This window comes from Barbus barbus, assembly GCF_936440315.1.
Source record: "Barbus barbus genome assembly, chromosome: 38".
Lineage (NCBI taxonomy): Eukaryota > Metazoa > Chordata > Actinopteri > Cypriniformes > Cyprinidae > Barbus > Barbus barbus.
In genome coordinates this window covers 19,088,386-19,107,473 of record NC_136716.1, presented here as the reverse complement: position 1 = coordinate 19,107,473, position 19,088 = coordinate 19,088,386, and the positions used below count along the sequence as shown (strand labels likewise).

General features: G+C 36.5%; 4 protein-coding genes across 9 annotated transcripts; 2 read left to right on the top strand and 2 right to left on the bottom strand.

Annotated features, from left to right (window-relative positions):
* The first annotated feature begins 6,573 nt into the window (after window positions 1-6,573).
* On the top strand, window positions 6,574-8,920 carry nat9 (N-acetyltransferase 9). Of its 4 annotated transcripts, none has more exons than XM_079398197.1 (7): window positions 6,574-6,623; window positions 6,833-6,919; window positions 7,007-7,116; window positions 7,233-7,373; window positions 7,449-7,508; window positions 7,600-7,694; window positions 8,265-8,920. In XM_079398197.1, coding segments are annotated over exons 1-7 (654 nt in total). In that variant the 5' UTR covers window positions 6,574-6,621; the 3' UTR covers window positions 8,424-8,920. The 4 variants fall into 4 exon arrangements, with proteins under 4 accessions (XP_079254323.1, XP_079254320.1, XP_079254322.1 ...); XM_079398196.1 differs by having other exon boundaries at window positions 6,606-6,758; XM_079398194.1 differs by having other exon boundaries at window positions 6,605-6,623; window positions 7,233-7,508; window positions 8,265-8,629.
* Window positions 8,626-12,839, bottom strand: lrrc59 (leucine rich repeat containing 59). Of its 3 annotated transcripts, none has more exons than XM_079398191.1 (8): window positions 12,732-12,839; window positions 12,444-12,568; window positions 12,235-12,294; window positions 11,997-12,155; window positions 11,169-11,273; window positions 10,925-10,997; window positions 10,403-10,594; window positions 8,626-9,742 (listed from the first exon to the last, which is right to left on the bottom strand). In XM_079398191.1, the coding sequence occupies exons 2-8, from the start codon at window positions 12,540-12,542 to the stop codon at window positions 9,486-9,488; spliced, it is 945 nt and encodes a 314-aa protein (XP_079254317.1). In that variant the 5' UTR covers window positions 12,543-12,568; window positions 12,732-12,839; the 3' UTR covers window positions 8,626-9,485. The 3 variants fall into 3 exon arrangements, with proteins under 3 accessions (XP_079254317.1, XP_079254318.1, XP_079254319.1); XM_079398192.1 differs by having other exon boundaries at window positions 12,444-12,583; window positions 12,732-12,835; XM_079398193.1 differs by having other exon boundaries at window positions 8,898-9,742; window positions 12,444-12,595; window positions 12,732-12,813.
* Window positions 12,840-12,895: 56 nt separating this feature from the next.
* On the top strand, window positions 12,896-15,724 carry LOC306857916 (uncharacterized protein). Its single transcript, XM_079398190.1, has 2 exons — window positions 12,896-13,093; window positions 14,260-15,724. Exons 1-2 carry the CDS (start codon window positions 13,076-13,078, stop codon window positions 15,514-15,516), a joined length of 1,275 nt encoding a protein of 424 aa, XP_079254316.1. The 5' UTR covers window positions 12,896-13,075; the 3' UTR covers window positions 15,517-15,724.
* On the bottom strand, window positions 15,558-18,373 carry LOC306857914 (uncharacterized protein). The gene is made up of 4 exons (XM_079398186.1): window positions 18,115-18,373; window positions 17,175-17,341; window positions 17,024-17,086; window positions 15,558-16,892 (listed from the first exon to the last, which is right to left on the bottom strand). Exons 1-4 carry the CDS (start codon window positions 18,262-18,264, stop codon window positions 15,830-15,832), a joined length of 1,443 nt encoding a protein of 480 aa, XP_079254312.1. The 5' UTR covers window positions 18,265-18,373; the 3' UTR covers window positions 15,558-15,829.
* Window positions 18,374-19,088: the final 715 nt, after the last annotated feature.

Here is a 19,088-nt window from a genome sequence, read left to right as displayed (position 1 = left end):
AAACTCTCCTAAACATGGCACACTCAGCCATGCTATACAGGTATCCCATGAGAGATTACAGAAATGACGAAAAATATCAGAGCATATCGTTCAGATGGAACAGCAGCGTTTAAAGAATGACACATACTCTTACAAACACATAGATTCTTCAATTAAAGTGACCATGCAATCAGACTTTATGTTCAGTAATTAATATTTAAACAAGTATCATCATATCTCAAGGACAAATGCAGAGTGAGAGCGAATGCTGTCTGTGAACGAATGAACGAACAACCTAAGTCAAGCCATATCTACTGTTTCAACATTTTGAACTGAATTACAAACAGAGGCCAAGAGCGTGACAACATATTCTGCTGCTAATATTCATAGTCAGATGTGTTGTAGTTTCATAGGGCCAAAGTGTTGTACTGTACTTCTTAAAGTTGATTAAATAAATTAAAAGTCATCTAGTCTCTGCCACCTGATGTTAGCTCCAACAGCAGGTTCAATAGACATGTTTAATATATTAAGATTGTTAGAGTTCTTCATTTATCTACAAATGTATTACCCATTTCCGATGAACCTGCCGTCACCAGAAATGTAATTAAATTTATAATAGCATACTGTATATTAAGGGATTAACACTGTTAATAAAATCTGACACACATTTGTGTCTTAATAGCTTTTTTAATTACACCCCAAAAAACATAAAACTTTGATATTCTGAAATGATTGCACATCTTGTTTGTTAGTATAATTATGTTGCCAAATATTGAATGTGGAGCATATTAAAATAAATGCAGATATATTTTGTGGAACATGCAAAGCCTAGAAACCTTATAACATGTATGATCAATTTTGTACGCTACTGCACTGAGTTTAAATTTATGTGGGGGAAAAAACATCTCATGCCATCGGAGTTATGGAAATTATTGCGACAAGCATCAGATATGCAATAATAAAACACAAGTGTAATTATGTTATGGTTTGCAATAGTTTTAGGCTATTAAACTTTAATGGATTCATTTGCATTTTTGTCAACAGTGGCAAAAATAATTAAATATTTCACAAAGTTTCATTTGGCTTTTAAATGAATGTTGTGGTACAACATCAAATTTTCCAGATTAAATTAAACATAATAAGGGGACATATCAGGAGGAAAATCAATTAATAGTAGAACCATTATGTTTCACTTTTAAATCATGCCTGATTTCTTGCTGTAGTTTTGCTAGTGCATAATGCTCCAGCACACATTGTGAATCTTGTATTTCCCACATAGAATGAAAAATAGGCTGGCTTTGTATAAGTGATAGATATCACAAAAGCACTGAGCTGTCTCTAGTCCTTGCAATAGTTTTGCTTCTACCTTTGGACAGGATTTAGGCATAGAAAGTTCAAAGTAGTCAATGGAACAGTGGCGCACGTCTGAAAATCAACCAAGCTATAGCAGGATGTGTTGAATTTATGCATCAGACTTGCAGAAACAAATCCTGAAATTACAACAGCAGCTTTTCATAAACATAATAACTTCCAAAAGTTTGAGGACCGCATTTCACACCAATTTACCTTGCATTTATTCCTTTATACGGTTTCAGGGCAAAAATGAGTAGTGCAGTTTTTTGCATGATGCAAAATAGGAACAACAAGAAATGAGAAAATTACAATTCACATCAGAGTATGTTAACATTTGCATTCATCTCCTGATGGAATAAATTGAGGGGATATTTCAGGGCATGATTTCAAGTACAACAATGTCCCAGCAAAGAGGCTTATGAAGGTTAGATGCGATAAACAGTAATCATCTTATTATTCTAATAACTCTTATTTTCTTACATGGGAATAAAAAGTGTTTCAAAGTACTCCGGGGCTAATTGTTATACTTTTTATTTATATTTCTCAGGGTAGGTTTATTTTTGAAATTCAATTTCTGGACAAGGATGGTCCTTAAGTCTTGACATTATAAAAAATAATAGAGCCTTTCCATTAAAAAAACATTTGTGACAACATGCTTTTTCTATAAAAGGTATATCAGATTAAATATTAAAGAGGAATTGTAAAAAGCAGTGTGTCACATATTAAAGCATTGTAGCAAGTGAAATGCATGACAACTTAATATTTAAAAAAAATAAATCTTAATCAGGAAAGATGCAATAAATTAATCAAAAGTGAGAGTGAACATTTATGATGTTACAAAAGATTTGTATTTCAAATAAATGCTGTTTATAAATATTAAATACTGTAAAAGATATTAAGCAGCACAACTATTTATAACATTGATAATAATAAGAAATGTTTCTTGAGCACCAAATCAGCAAGGATTTCTAAAGTATCATGTGCCACTAAAGACTGAAGTTAAATTCAGTTATGCCATCATAGGAATACATCAAATCTTAAAATATATTGAAATAGAAAGCCTCAAGCAGTTATTTTATACTGTAATAATATTTCACAATATTTGTATTTTTACTGTATTTGTGATTGAATGCAAATGAGAATAAGATAACTTTTGAACAGTAGTGTATTGTAAATGTATACAGTATACAAGATCAATCCTGTGTAACTGAGTAACTAGAGCAAAAATATATTATTGCAGTTTTAGCATTCACAAAAACTAATTTAACCTCTTGAATTACAATGCGATTCATTTTTTTTATTTTATTTAATAAAATATGGCCTATTCCTTCTTGACAACTGTCTAACCAGTTTCTATTGACAATAATACAATAAAATCTCTTGTATGCATGCTTCACCCAATTTATAGATTAATATAAAAGGTATATTCATGCACATAAATAAAGCAGGTATAACTGATGTGTTGCTATCCTGCCGTTGCTAAACCCCACTTAGCAGGTAATGATAGAGTCTGTGGGAAAACTGACATGGTTAAATTGAATAACAAAGACATAATGTATTATTGCTTATAAAGCCATCACAATAAATGACAAACCGTCAGCATATTTCTGAAATTTCAAGAGAGGACAGTCATCAATCATGACTCTCCATTCAAATATTCAGTTGATTTCTCCTGTGTATTTCCCTGCAGTGTAACAGGGCATGTTAGGAAGGGTCATTAAGATGGGAAATATTAATTATAAAAATAATCACCTCATGCCTATTTTTTTGAGGAAAAAATAAATCTTTTCCTTAGCTCCTTCTAAACTCGGCTGTCTACCTGTCGACTGTTTCTGTTTTTATTTGTAACTACAGACACATTAACAAGATAGAGAGCGATGATAGAGAAACGGATCGTCTTGTCCGCTTGAGCATCTATCTTACAGGCGCATCCCGTAGGACCCCACATACTTATGGCCTCTTCACTGTCACTTAGTTCATTACCGCAGAGGAAGCCAGACCGAGGGGACTCCATTAGACTAATTTTAGAGAAGAGGAAAGATAGACGCTTTCTCAGCGAGTGAGCTGAATGAATCCCTTTCATTAGCACTGACTGATGGCTCATCACCGTCACGCCGTAGATGACTGGCATGAGGGCGATGACAGAAACATGGTGGCAAACACGCCAGTTGTCCATAATGAGTGTCACTTTAGACAGGGGTGAAGGGACATATATATGATGAACTGGTCACTTTAAGAACAGACCTGCCCTGCTCACTCAGATACATGACAAACTGCCCTTTTCAAAATGAAGTTAGCCTCCAACACTGCTCGCCCTGGTGCCTTATCTGTGTAAGAAACTATAGTCTGCCCCGACCCACACTGTAAAAATAAAAAAGTTGAGTCAACTTAAAGATTTTAAGGAAAACTCAAAAATCTGCTGAAGCTGGCTGCCAAATTTTAAGTTGGCTCAACTTTTTTTTTTTTACAGTGTAGATTCCACTCCACAATAGATGTAAGATCATTTCCCAAAATGGCTTAATTATTATAGAGATTACGAAAGTCAACAGTTATGTTGTTACGTGTCTGTTTCTGTTTAGTCCCCTTTTGCCCTTATTTGGTTCTTCCTGTTCTAGTTTAGTTAATTAGTAATCATCGTTTAGTCCTGTCACCTGTTTTGTGTTAATATCTAGTTTGCTCCTTTGTTCCCCGGTCTTTATAAGTCCTCAGTTCTCCTTATGTCTTTGTCAAGTCTTAAAGTTATGCTTACGTGGTTTATAATGATTTATTGTATCCTGAAACTCTTGTGTTATTAAAGATTCTGTTTTCTACTTACCCGCTGGTTCCTGCAGTCCTTCGTGGAGCGTAACCATTATATGTTGTTTGTAAGATCATTTGGATGATCACATCCGAATCAAATGGTGAGAACACCGAGAACCATCTCAGACAATTAGGTGACAGAACCTCATTAACATACAAACCACAGCTGTTATGACCGGAGCAAATTCATTTCCATTAAGGGTGGTAAACTGTAAATATGTAAAAATATGATGAGTTTAGGATGTTCTGGCTTCATTCCGACTCCGTCACTGTGATGCTACAAAAAATATCTTCATCAGGATCTTCAACGTCCTAGGTTTCATCTGAGAACCACAAAAAGATGGTCCAGTGAAAAAAGTTAAATATGTCAAGTCTGATTACCTGGATGTGAGGACCAGGAGAGTGACACACTACAATTTTTATTTTTATTTTTAGCTGTAAGAGACCCATACGTTGCAATATATAATTTGTATTTTTCCATGTTTATTAATTGTATTAATTATTATTTTATTTTATATATATTAATTAATGCTATAATTAAAATTTAGATACAATTTATCCCATGTTTTTATATAAATCTTATTACTTAATTTTTCTAATTTTATTATTTCTATTATAACTGTATGCTTTATTTTATAGTTAAAATAGCAGACAAGCAATTCCCGCACACTATCGTAACTTGCAAAAAAGTAATATTTATTAACACAACGTTTCGGTCACACGACCTTCATCAGGAGTATACAAATGTTCAAATTCATCTCTTTTAAGATGAACACATGACCACTTAACGAAGCTCCATCTGTAAACAATTAAGCTCATTAGGAGAATAAATTAACATCACATCATAAACAGTTACAAATTATGAGTTACAACAACCAACAAAGATCCCACTACAAATTCACAAGATCATCTAAAATACATAAACAACACATTGTCTTCAAACAGCATCAAATTATTACACCAATCAGTAACTATCATAATTTGTAACTGTTTACGATGTGATGTTAATTTATTCTCCTAATGAGCTTAATTGTTTACAGATGGAGCTTCGTTAAGTGGTCATGTGTTCATCTTAAAAGAGATGAATTTGAACATTTGTATACTCCTGATGAAGGTCGTGTGACCGAAACGTTGTGTTAATAAATATTACTTTTTTGCAAGTTACGATAGTGTGCGGGAATTGCTTGTCTGTTGAGGCGATCCACCTGGTTGGTCCTTTGTCCTACGCACCTATTACTTGCAGGTGTGCGATGGAGTTTGATCACTAATAGTTAAAATAGCAGAAATTGACATACAAAATTTAAAATGGATCGACCTGTTTTTTCCCCACATAAACTAACAAAATATAAACTAAAATGTCTAAAAACATATTTTGGTAAAGGTTACACTTACCTGCCATAAAGTACTGCATACAATGCAATACATTCCTAATCGTCTGAAGCCATGTAATGGACAAATACATTCAAATATGCTGCATCTATGATACACAAGAACCAGTGATGTTGACATCTATAATATAGCAAGCACTAATCTACTCAGCTTACATAAACCAGAAGTGGTTTGCACTACAGGAGAAGAAATTGTGTACAATCTTAATTGCTTCTCATCTGTTACATCAAGAATGATTAAATATGAGAGATCTGAAAACAATCATAATGTCAGGGAAGCTGAAAAATAGCCAGTTTTTTTCAAATCATTTTTCTCATTTAGTTCTCATTCACTTTTGAGAAAATGGTTGCAAAATAATTACTCCTTTTGTGTTTCACGGAAGAAAGCAAAATGGAAGAGCATCGTGAGGGAGAGGGAATGGCTTTTTTATGTGGGGCTGCACCTTTGGTAGAAAAGTAATTAATTTCACTGCAATATAAGAAGGAAAGTGTACTGATAACGTATGGTGAGCTGGAACTTTAGAGCCTACAGACATACATATTTTATTTGAACTGCAATAATAAATATTAAATGCACTAATCAAATTTGTTCACTTTAGTTTATGTTTGTAAAATACATAGATATAGATGTATTTTATACAATTTATACACTGTAAAAAAAAAAAGTTGAGCCAACTTAAAATTGGTTGTTTTAAGTTTATACAACAAAAAGTTTTTAGAATCTCCTACAAAAATAAGTTGAGAAAACTAAAAAATCTGCTGAAGCTGGTTGCCTTAAAATTTTAAGTTGGCTCAACTTTTTTCTTCTTTTTTTTTACAGTGTATGCAGTGTTGCTTGATTGGTTTGTCTGATTTCTTTTAAAATTTTGATATTATCATTCTGAGATAATTTGTCCATTGACCTTCATTTATACATTTTTGTTTTTTTTTTATCCTAAAATTATTTTTAAAACTAAAAATGATTTATGATCAAATTACACGATGGAATTGTGAATGAAACTTTAACGAAAAGCTGTAATCTTGCGCCCTCTCGCGTTTCACAATACAATCGCGCGCCAGCTTCTACGCGTGCTGATGACGCAGTTCATATGCGCCGCTGTTTATGTGAGTTGAATTCATTGAAACTCGTACTATTGTGATATTATCTGTTTAGTCTATTATAACACGTTGATTAGATACGTAAATAAAACAGATGGACATAATTTAAGCGACCATTCTGTATTCAAGTTTGAATCTGAGGTACGATGGTGACAAAAATGCTACATTGCTAGTTAGAACATTAAGAGATGTGCCTTAAACACTTTATTTTACAGGCTGCTTAAAATGAGGATAAATGAAGATACATTACTGGAGGGGGAGAAGGTTGTATTAGTACCTTACAATGCAGATCATGTTCCCAGGTATTAATAAGTCGATCCAGCATATCATCTTGGGTCTGGTGGTTGTAGTCTCAGTTCATTTGAACCTCGTCTAACCTCTATTTTCAGGTATCATCAGTGGATGTGCGCTCCTGAACTGCAGAAGCTGACTGCATCAGAGCCCCTGACACTGGAGCAGGAATATGACATGCAAAGATGCTGGAGAGAAGATGATGACAGTGAGTTTCCACCTTTCACATGAACATTTGCCCTGTTGACAGTCAAGCACATAGTCAGTATTATCCCTGATCTGTTTCTGTATTTATTCATCATGTGGTTTTTTTTGTTCCCTCAGAGTGCACCTTCATCATCTTGGATAAACAGAAATGGGCAGATCCGAGTATACCGGAGCAAGAGTGCATGGTGGGAGATGTTAACATTTTCCTCACTGACCCCAGCGATCCTTCCCTGGCTGAATTGGAGATCATGATTGCAGGTTATAGAGGTTGCAGTGCATTTTATTTCATTCAGATTGACTTGAGCCTGTCAGTAACATCAAATCATTTTTTAGTGCCCTTCTACAGAGGAAAGGGACTTGGGAAAGAAGTAACACGCATGATGATGTACTACGGTAGGACAAAGCTGATGATTAAAGAAGATCTATCACTAGTAGTGACTACTTATATGTACAGTGTTTTTTTGTGTGTGATTTACCTCAACAGGTGTCCACAAACTTGGAATTCAAAAGTTTGAAGTCAAGATTGGTTTGGATAACAAAATCAGCATTGCCATGTTCAAGAAATTCCACTTCCGAGAGGTGAGAATGAAAGGAGGAATATTATTTCACTCATTTTAATTCCAAAGTCATAAATTGACATATACATAATATTAATATTACTACATTTTAAAATAAGGTTTTTATTTTTTATATTTTTAAAAATGTCATTTATTCCTATGATAGTAAAGCAGCCTTAACTCCAGAAACATGGTCCTTCAGAAATCCTATACATCCTAATAAGCTGATTTGCTTAAGAAACATTTCATTATCATCATCAGCGTTATCAATGTAAACCGTGATATATTTCAAAAAAATGTGACACTGAAGACTGAAGGAACAGCTGCAGAAAACTGATCTTTGCCATCACAGGAATAAATTACATTTTAAAATACATTCAAATAGCAGACTGTTTTTACTGAATTTTGATGGGCATAAGAGAATTCTTTCAAAAACATCCACAAATTTGAATAGTATATTATAGTTATTTTAACTGCTTAACCTTAGGTTTGTCCCTTAGATAATTTTCTAACATTTTTGTGATTGCAAAAAGAAGATTGTTTTATTTGGAATATATAATGCGTCTACTTTTTTTGTTTGCTGTCTCTGCAGCTCTCCATCAGTGAGGTCTTTCAAGAGGTCACTCTTGGGGTCACCGTGAATGAGGCTTTACAGAAGCATGTTTTTGGAAACATGGACTTCATGCTGCAGGGAGAGTACGGGAAGGCACGGGACAGCAGGCAGGCACCGTTCACACCATTATCTCTGTGATAATGCTTTGAAGAAGATTATATGAAGAGAGTAAAGCCCAACAGTGCGTCTCAATATGAAATATTAATCACTCATTGTGTCACAGAAAGCTGAGGTAACTCTAGTAGCGTTTATCACGTTCTTATGTGACAAAATATTTCTGAATTTTTCTAATTCAGAATTAAATGTGATGACTCAACCATACATTCAATACTGTATTGTTAGAAATATTATTTTATTGTATTGTGATTTTAACTTCTTAAGGCATGGAAATCAAGAAACTGTACTATTAAAAAAAAAAACTGCAATTTTGACCTTTTAATCTGCATACTGCATGTTGCAATTATTTATGTTAAGAAAACATTATATTTGTTGTGTTTTTGTTGCTTGTAATATTGTAAATCTTTGACTATACACAAGATACTAATCAGTTTGTCTTTCATGTCAGTTATTTGTGTTGTAGTAAATTTATGGCATTTATCGTCCTTGCAACAATAACAATAAAAAATACAATCTTGAAAAGAAGTTTGTTGTCCATTGATGCTAACAATAAAAAATTATAATTGTCTTATGATCAAAATGATATGTTTCTGTAAAAAGGAATAGTTTAATGTCCTGGTAAGATAAACGAATATAAGCAGCTTTTTTAAACTTACCAAAACAGATATAGAGAGCAGTTATTGTAGAAACTTATAAACAGGTTTCTTTAAGATTCAGTTTTGCTACCAGTTGTACCACAGACAGCAAACATAAGCTAATCAAAATCGACCAAATCTTTTATTATAAGATGTTGTGAAACAGTATTATGTAAGACTCCAAAGGTCACAAATGTTATTATTCATCAACTGCTTCTTGAAGTGCATTTTCCATTCCCGATTTGGCAGTTTAAAGATATACAAGCAAGATTTTCTTTCACAGACTGGCCCATAGTTATCACATGAATTATCATTATTTAAAAATAAGATGCAGCAAAGGGAAAAACAATTCCATAGGAATTTCTACAGACAGGTCTGTGACTTGGTCCCAATGCGTCACCTGAGAGGCTCAGATCCGCGACAGGATGGATCATTATCAGACACAGTCTTATGTTCTGAGATCAGACATTTTCTGAATGACCTGCTGTACAACCTCCAGACCCTGAGCCCACCTCACCGTCTCCTCAAAATGCACGTTGAGTGGAACACAGAACGCCTCCTTCCTCAGTTCAGTCAACTGACAAACTGCTATTGCGCTCGCTACTCCCACAATTATCGGCAGCAGGAGTTTTAGGAGCAGAGAGAAGAACAGGGAGCAGATGGACCGCTTGGCTTTGGGCACAGACTCTGATGCGGTCTTTTTACCTATAGTGAAGAAGTAGAACTTACACTCAAAACATCCAAAACGCTGTACATAACATATACAGTAACACAATGTAAATAACATATCAACCTGACATACACTACAGTTCAAAAGTTTGGGGTCAGCATGATTTCTTAAAGAAATTAGTACTTTTGTTCAGAAAGGATGCATTAAATTGATCAAAAGTGACAGTAAAGACACGTATAATGTAATGTTACATAAAAATTCTAATATTTCAAATAAGTGGTTCTTTTTTTGAAATTCTATTCATCATAGAATCCTTAAAAAAAAACTGTTTTAGACACTTCAGCATCAAATCATCATATTAAAATTATCTCTGCAGGTTCACGTGACACTGAAGACTGGAATAATGGCTAAATTCATCTTTGCCATCACAGGAATAAATTAAGTTTTAAAATATATTAAAATAGAAAACCGTTATTTAAAATTTTTATAATATTTCACAATATTACTGAATTTTTTAACATCCTTGGTAAGCATAAAAGACATCAAAAACATTTTTAAAAAATCTTAAAATCCAAACGTTTGAACGGTAGTGTAGATCAAAATACTCCAACATTTTTAAACAACATAAAGCAAAGTACAGAGTATGCAGTGCAATAAAATAATTGAGTCTCAGTTCACGTAAAATAAAATTGTACCCTGATTTTGAGCAGCTCGCTTTTTCTTCTCTTCTTTCTTCTTTTTCTGTTGTTCTTGTGCAGCAAGAGCAGCCATCTGAGCTTGATACTCCTTTCTTTTCCTTTCTTTCTCTTCTGCTTTTTTCTTTTTTTGTGCTTCCCTCTCCCTGGCCTCCTTTTCCCTCTGCTTAGCTTCTTTTTTCTTTTCTTGTTCTGTAAAGGATTAAAACATTCTAAAACTCAATACATAATTAATACATCAATACATCAAATGAAACATTTTTGAAAAGCCATTCAAATCAAAGAACTTTTATGATGTAGAATGTGGAATAAATATTTCAATACAATACTATGTCTAGGTCACTCATAAAAAAGTAAGACAAAAAGAGATCCACATTAATTACCAAAAAAAAAAAAAAAATCAGAATTAAAAATTCTAAAAATGTTATGCTCAACTTGTAACATTCATAATGTAATTTGTAACAGAAAAGGAATATTAATATGAAACATTTGGTAAAGTTGTAGATGTTTTGCTCTCCCTACCTCTCTCTTTCAACAATCGACGTTCTCGTTCCTTTTCTGCTTCTTCCTGCAGTACCTTCATGTGCTGCAGAACCTGGACATAGACAAATAAAAAATGTTTTTAATTAATTTTAAATAATTAATTAATAATAAATTCATTTGTTCATTTGTGGTTGTTTCAAAACTTTCACTATGTGGTAAATAAGCTTATTTATACAGTTCAAAACTGATCTCTGACACTTCTGCTTCAAACCACTCAACTCACCCTGGATGCGCACTGTTTGCACTGCTTCTCATCCAAGCAATCGCCTGCAGCCGTGGCCAGTGTTGGCTCCAAGGGGTTATCCTTCAGATCCAGCCATTTAAGACTCTGCAACAAACAATTGCCCTCAATTACCAACCGCAACTAGTACTGATAAGTATGAAAGTAAAGTAAAGTAAAGTAAAGTAAAGTAAAGGAAAGGAAAGGAAAGGAAAGGCAGTGTGGCCAAGCATGGTGTCCTATACTCGGAACTTGTGCTCTGCATTTCACCCATCTGCAAACACACAGCAGTGGGTAGTGAACAAACACACACACTGTGAACACACACCCAGAGGGTTAAGGCTAGAAGGGATACGTATGGCGTTACTGGGCATGCACACATCAATACAGCGTAATTTTTGTCACACTGTACAACAATAATTACTATTTTTTCATTGTAATGGGTAGGTTTAGGTTTGGGGTAGGTGTAGATGTAAATAAAACACAATCTAATAGGTAGAAAATTAATTTCATTGTTCGTTTCACTGTATCCCTTCTAGCCACAACCCACCTGGAGCAGTGGGCAGCCATTTTTTCTGCGGTGCCCGGGGAGCAGGTGGGGGTTCGGTGCCTTGCTCAAGGGTCTCACCTCAGTGGTGGTATTGAGGGTGGAAGAGAGCGCTGGTCATTCACTCCCCCCCACCTACAATCCCTGCTGGTACTGAGACTCAAACCCATGAACTTTGAGTTACAAGTCTGACTCTAACCATTAGGCCACGCCTGCCCCAAAATGAAAATAGCATCTTCTAATATTAAAGAGAATGTTTGCGGTTTATGACATCCTAAACCCACCTTGAGTTGTGAGAAGCCGATGGGAAGCACTTTGAGTTTGTTGTTGTATAAATCCAGGTGCTGGAGGTTACCGAGTTGCCCAATTTCTTCTGGTAAGCAGACGAGCTGGTTCTTGCTCAGGTCAATTTTTATAAGGTGAGTCAAGCTGCAGAATTCAGGCTGGTGAAGTAACATAAACATTAAACAAACTACAACTTAAAGCAAATCGGACTGTTTTTTATTTACAGTTGTTACTTACAGGCAGAGTTGTTAGATTATTACAGGACAGATCCAAAACCGTTGCCTTTGGAAATGCAGCCTACACAGAAATAACCGTTTTTAATTTTCAACGTTTCTCACACTTTGCCTAAGGATAGGCTGAATTAATACATTTCTAAATTTACAAAGTAAACAAAACCAAGTACACTCATGATCATTGTAAGGAGAATAATCTGCTGCCACACTTACCAGCTCCTTGACTGGCACTTCTGTAAGATTACTGAGACTCAAATCAAGCTCATTGCCATCAATTTTGTCTTTAATGTTTTCAACTTTGCCTTTAATCATGTTGATGTGCTGCTCCTCACAGGACACTGAATAGAAATGATCTGCAATCAACGCTTTAAAATGAAAGCAAGTTTTGACAGCTAACCTAGACAGTTTAGACAAAGTAAGGGAGTTTTCATTGTTAAAGTTAACTTCAAACAGCAGCGGTCTCTGATATTATGTCTAATTGTAATGAATGAAAATTATTACCTTGTTACAGATGGTAAAATAGTCCAGACCCAGAGCAGAGGAGTAGTTGTATGCAGTGACTTCTCTGATTTCGCACCGCAGTGGATGAAGAAAATCCACGTCATACGCCTTATTCACCTACGTCACCATCTAGAACCAAAACGAGGCTAGGGGGTACACTCTAAACCGGAAGTTCAGTGACAGAGCGCAGCGGGCGTCTCTAATCATGGCGGTACCTGTGTGGACAACAAACCTTTCATCTCTTCCAGAATTAACAGTGGACAATGTTGAAAAATGGGCAAATAACGACTGCAAGATTCCCCGGGCTGTTTTTCTGAAGGGTTACAGCAACTGGATCGAGGGATATGTGCACGACGTGGAAGGTAATGAACGGACGATGACGGCTTTTTTTCTGAAATCAACATTAGCGAACGTTACTTTTAAAGTTAGTTTCTTAGCTAGCTAATACAACAGGACGCGACAACATTAGAAGCTGATGTTAAGCATAGTTAAGATATATTAGCCACACCAGACTGACTGTTATTTTGAGTGTTAACAATAAATTATTTTACCGACAGTCAAGAGGAGCGAGACAGTCAGTGTGCGAGCTAAGTCTTTTCGCTCAATGCGAAAAAACGAGGCACCTTACAACATTCAGGTATCATGACTGTGGATAAACTGCTCAGTTCGCGGAATGGTGCCACTGCTAGAACAAATACGCTTGCTAAACGTTCAAATGTTCATTTTGATCGTTCATATCAACAGTTCATCTTTCCCTGCTAGACTAAAAATAACATGTTATGTGCAGTTGATGTGATCTTTAGCTAATAGTGTATTGGAACCATCAGTAAAAATATCTTGTTTCCAATGTGTCACTACAAAGCAAGGCAGGGTGCTACTGTTGGTTATTAAAATTAATACATATTAAGTATAAGTAAGTTTGTTTACAGGCATGGGTTGCTCAGTTTACATAGCAATGTTAAGTAGGGTTGGGGAAGGTACTCTTCAGGTCTCACAGGTAACACAGATGCTAAAAACTCATCAGTAATGTCGTCCACTGGGATGCACAAACCCAGTAACATCATTTGATTACTTTGAAACTTTTATGCATCTCTGCCTCAAAAAAATCTTATTTTAATAAACCGCTGGTGTCAACCAGCTTGTCAAATTACTGTTATTCCCCAACCCTGGGTTTTAGTACAATGAGTGTCCAATATATTAGGTACCCTGCAAGCTGTATTAATCAGTATCATGTCTGATGTCTAGGACAAACCTAGCAACTTAAACATTGACTGTTATGCTTTCATTGCTGGAACATGAAAACGCCAGTTGTACCTAATTAACTGCACACTCAGTGTACATCACCATGCTCTGTAATTTCATGTTATGTATGTATATCAACACCTATTTTGCTAGGCCAGTTACATGTTCTTTTAAATCCTTAGAGTTACCGTGACTGTTTGCATCTGGACCAGACGTTTAGAACAATATGTTGGTATACCTATCTAAATGTGAATGTGTTCTTAAACTTGTTTGATTATTCTTAAAGGTGGAGCTGTCCTTCGAGGAGCCATTCATTGGCAATACAACCTGCAACTGTAAAGCTGGCTTGGGACAGTGTAATCACATAATAGGACTGCTCTACACACTGGCCCACTATATTAAAAAGGGGTATGCATCTGTCCCCCAAACTCCAAGCAAAACGTCTCTACCTCAAGCCTGGCATGTTCCATCAAGGACATTAGGTCTCAGCCCAAGAGCAGTTAGCACTGTGACAGTATCCAAAGTTAAACCACCATTGGCTAATGCATCAGCAAAGGAAAAACAGCGCTCTACTGAGGGGATTGTCTCTAATTTGTATTGTCCTGTGCCACTTCCATTACCAACTGCTGAATTTGCAGAGACTCTTCGTAGCAACCTGGCTACAATTGGCAGTAAGAGCCAGATGTTAAAGTTATTGGAAGCAAACTGTAAGCAGCCTGCTGTTCTGGTCTCCACAGAATTTGGGGACCTTCCCCGGGGTTCTGTATTAACTTACCAAACTCAACGTCGTCCACTGTCCATTTTCAGTGAAAATGACCCTGAACTTCCTCTACCTCCACAGCCATGCTCATTTAGCACTGCTCTAGATGATAATGAAACATTATTCTATGGTGGCCTGGCTGTCACACTGTCTGATGCAAATCATCTAGAGATGGAAACCAGAGGACAAAGCAGTAGCAAGACCTGGCATCAAGTACGAGCCAAACGCCTGACATCATCATCATTCAAAAGAATCTGCTCCAGGGTGAGAGACTTTGACAGTTTGGCAGCCAACATGAAGGAGAAACGGTTGACACAAACTAAAACAATGAAGAGAGGCCTTGAAATGGAGCCAGTCGCTGCTGCTGAATACAAGGAAATCACTGGCAATGAAGTCTACCCCTGCGGGTTTGTAATTAACCCCCATGCCCCACATCTGGGGGCCTCACCTGATAGGAAAGTGCGTGACCTTAGTGCAGCACCAACCTACGGACTTCTGGAAATCAAGTGTCCAGACAAGGAGAGTTTTAAAGACTGTGCATACTTGTACTGCAAGACGGATGGCACCTATGCTCTGAAGACAATCCATGAGTACTACTACCAGATGGTGGGACAGATGGGTATCACCGGTATGACATGGTGCGATTTCTTTGTCTGGTGCAAACAGGACCATCACCTGGAGAGGGTCCACTTCAACCCTGAAGAATGGGAAAACATGAAATCCAAACTTGACAGTTTCTTTTTCACATACTTCCTGCCTGCCTTGTGCAACAAAGGTACATGAAAAGAGCATCAATGAAATTAAATGAAACACAGGAGCCCATGTTTAAATATGTTTTAAAGTGTTTTATTTTTCAGAGGTTTTGTGACAAGTGCTTTATATTTAAAAGTTATTGTGACTTTTACCTTTATATTTTGTATATAGTTTTTGTGACAAATTAAAAATTACATAAAAAATAAACACTGTGTTAAAAATAAAAGAAACTTGACTGTAAATCAACCTGTCAGCGTAATTCAGTGTGCTTCATGTGGTGGACAGTATAATTTCAAACCAGTCCATAAAGACAGGTATAATTTCAAGGGTGCACTGGCACTCTTTAGAACAGAGGCCCTTGGAAGTTACTCAAGAGGGCACAAACAGTCCACAGTTGATTGACAGAGCCCACTAGTGTCATTGGTAAGACCCTATCGAATATGTGATACTCTTTGATCCTCCTAATGGCACGCTCAACATGAATGCGAAGTCTGGCTATGGCTTGTGTCTGTCTCACTTCTTCTTGGCTGAAATGTCCACTTGGGCCTAAAAAGGGTGGGATCACAAGGGAGACATTGATTTCAGTGAGAAGGTCCTTGATGAGAAATCCTTTATCCGCCATGACCTCATCGCCTTCCTCAAGCAGACGCAGGATCCCTGATTCTCTTGTGATCTCCTTGTCAGATATCGAACCTGTATACAGGTCACTGACAAAAGTGACTAAACCTGAGGGAGAGATGCCAACTAGGCCCTTAAAGGTGGTGTTACCTTTGTAGTGAGAGTAGATTTCAGAGTTCAGAACTTTTGAACTAGGTCTCTGCACGTGTATTTCTGTACAATCTAATATAACTCTTGTAAGTGGGAAAGTGCTTTGGAAACAAGGAGGCATGAGCTCGTTTACAGTTTCTCTCGAAGGCCAAATTGGAAGTGATCCTAACATGAAATATAGATAGTTTGCCCAGGTAACACAGACCCTGCTTACAGTTGACTGTGACACATCAAAGCGCACTGCAAGGTCCTGTTCAGGAAAACCTTGCCTAAGACGACAAAGAAATAGAAAAAACTGGTCAATGACGGCCAGTTTAGGAATGCTAAAACCCTGCCTTACAATTTCCCCGTCAGCTTGCCTTATTCGCTGTGCCTGACTCCACCCTACCATGTTTTCTGCAGTAGGCTGTAGGGCCATAAACACTGCTTTCAGTGTGTTGTAATCAGGAAAGCCTGTGAAAAACATGATGTTCTTATCATCGCCTTGGAATCTTGAAAGGAGAAACTGCTTTGTTTGAAGACGTGCAATTAATTCTGCTTGATCGTTGATGATCTTGTGGGCTTCCTTAAGTTGCTCCTCCAGTGGCGGGGGCAGTTCAGCATAATCATGATCGGGGTGTGGAGGGGCTGTCTCTGCACTGCAAGGGCAAGAAAATATTGAGGGACATAATTTTAGGAGAGCATCTTTAGGAAATCTGCTGTCACCACCAACAATATATAGAATAATATTAGAAAAATATGTTCAGACTCAGAGATACACGTAACTTACCTTAACTCATTGGAATTTACATCAACCTGCCGGACATCCTCTTCAACTGCAGTGGTTTCATGACTGGAAAGCAGTATTACTGAAACTTAGTCACATGTAAACAGGCCTTAAAAACATTATGGACTAAGAATGTAACTGCACAGAAAAATACCTTGTAGTTCCTCTGACGATAGACCTCCTAGCAGGCCTCACGGTGCTATCAGTCCAGGCAAACAATGTTGGAACAGCACCCTTCTTCAACTTTCGCATGCCAACCAGGGTCTTCAAAAAAGACTCTTCTGTAAAGTGGTCTGAACACACTTTTGTGTCCACGTGTATCTGTAACATTAGATATTAAATGGATGTTATTGTTTATAGTTGTGTGCTTCTCTTGATCTAGATTAGCAATGGTTATCATAAACAGGCACAGGTCACGTTAGGGGTGGAACGGTACACAGAAGTCACGGTTTGGGTCATACCTCGGTTCAGAATGAATTTTTTCCTACCTGAATGAATTTAAAATTATTTTGCTATATTTCAGATCAATATATTTGTTTTCCTTAATTTTAATTAATACTAACTTTATTCTCATCTTAATTATAAATAATTTCTGTACAAAATAATACTACCATTAAAAACACATTTGATTTTCTTTTAATTAATGTAGAATGTGTAACTTAAAAATAAACAGATTAGTGCTCTGTTTGAGGACAAGAAATGAAAACCAATGCAATATGATTAATGTCCAAAAGATGTGTGTGTGTGTGTGTGTGTGTGTGTGTGTGGGCGCCAGTTGTAGGTTAACTTACAGTTTGACAAGAGTTTACAGTTTGACAAAAGCACAATGTTGTGTTTTGTTGCGAGTGTACACAAATATAAGTAAACACTTTGCAGTTTGAATGATGCCCTGTATGAATAAAATGACGGAGTCATATTCAAAATGCTCTCTCTCTCTCTCTCTCTCTCTCACACACACACACACACTCTCTCTCTCACACACACACACACACACACACACACACGACATATTCCAGAAGGCATAAGTTAGCTAGCTACGTAAATATGGCTAACGTTAGCATAGTTCGCATCGTAAGCTAATGTTAATATCTTACCTTGAAATGGCGACCGGGATCTCTTCTTATTTTGTGAATCCATTCACGGCAAAGTACAGGATCTTTGGGGAAACGATGGAAGGTTTGACCTGTATAGGATTTCTTTCTTTTGGAAGAAGTACATTTGGGAACACAACAATGCGGCGGCATTGTAGGTAACGTTATGACAGCTGCGCTCTGTCACTGAACTTCCGGTTTAGAGTGTACCCCCTAGCCTCGTTTTGGTTTTCAACATGGAGGCGCGGTGAATAAGGGGAATTGCTCGCGTGTGCCAGTCTCGTGTCTGCTGTGAGCGCCGCCTAGCGTCTGGAGGTCTGAGTCATTGCTACTTATGAATATTAATTGTAATAAACATTTGTAAAGCTCTGCACAGTTTCCTCAAGTAAAATCTAATCAAATAGTAAAAGTAAATATTTAGAGGCAACACCCTTGGCATTGAGTGATATCATAATAACTAGCCTATGTAACCACATCACCCTGTGCAGTTGATATGAATGCACTCCATTATAGTATGTTAAACATGGTTCCCTGCCAGCTCTGTCAGAGAGATTGCATTAGATTTGTCAGTTTTTGTCACAACATTCATTATTGAAGCATGCTTTATTTCGCAAAATATTAAGTATTTTGTGCTGAGGTAGGCCTGCAGGAGCATGCCCAATTCTTGACCGTTTTAAAATGATGGTAATTTGCAGCTTTATTGCAATGTTGCTGATATATGATATACTACTGTTCAAAAGTCTAAAGCCATTAGTATTTTCACAAATAAATTAAAAAAAAGAATAAGAATAATCATAATAATGGTTTTAAGTCATTTCTATCTGCTGTAGTGTGTCAGTAGGCAATATCTGAAATAACTGGATTAAAACCTTTTTTGGTGAAAATAATAAAGGCCTAAGACTTAGTAGTAGCATAGTAGTGTACAATGAATAAAGAGCGATCATGTTTCCATGGATAGCCTATAGCAGACCATAGAA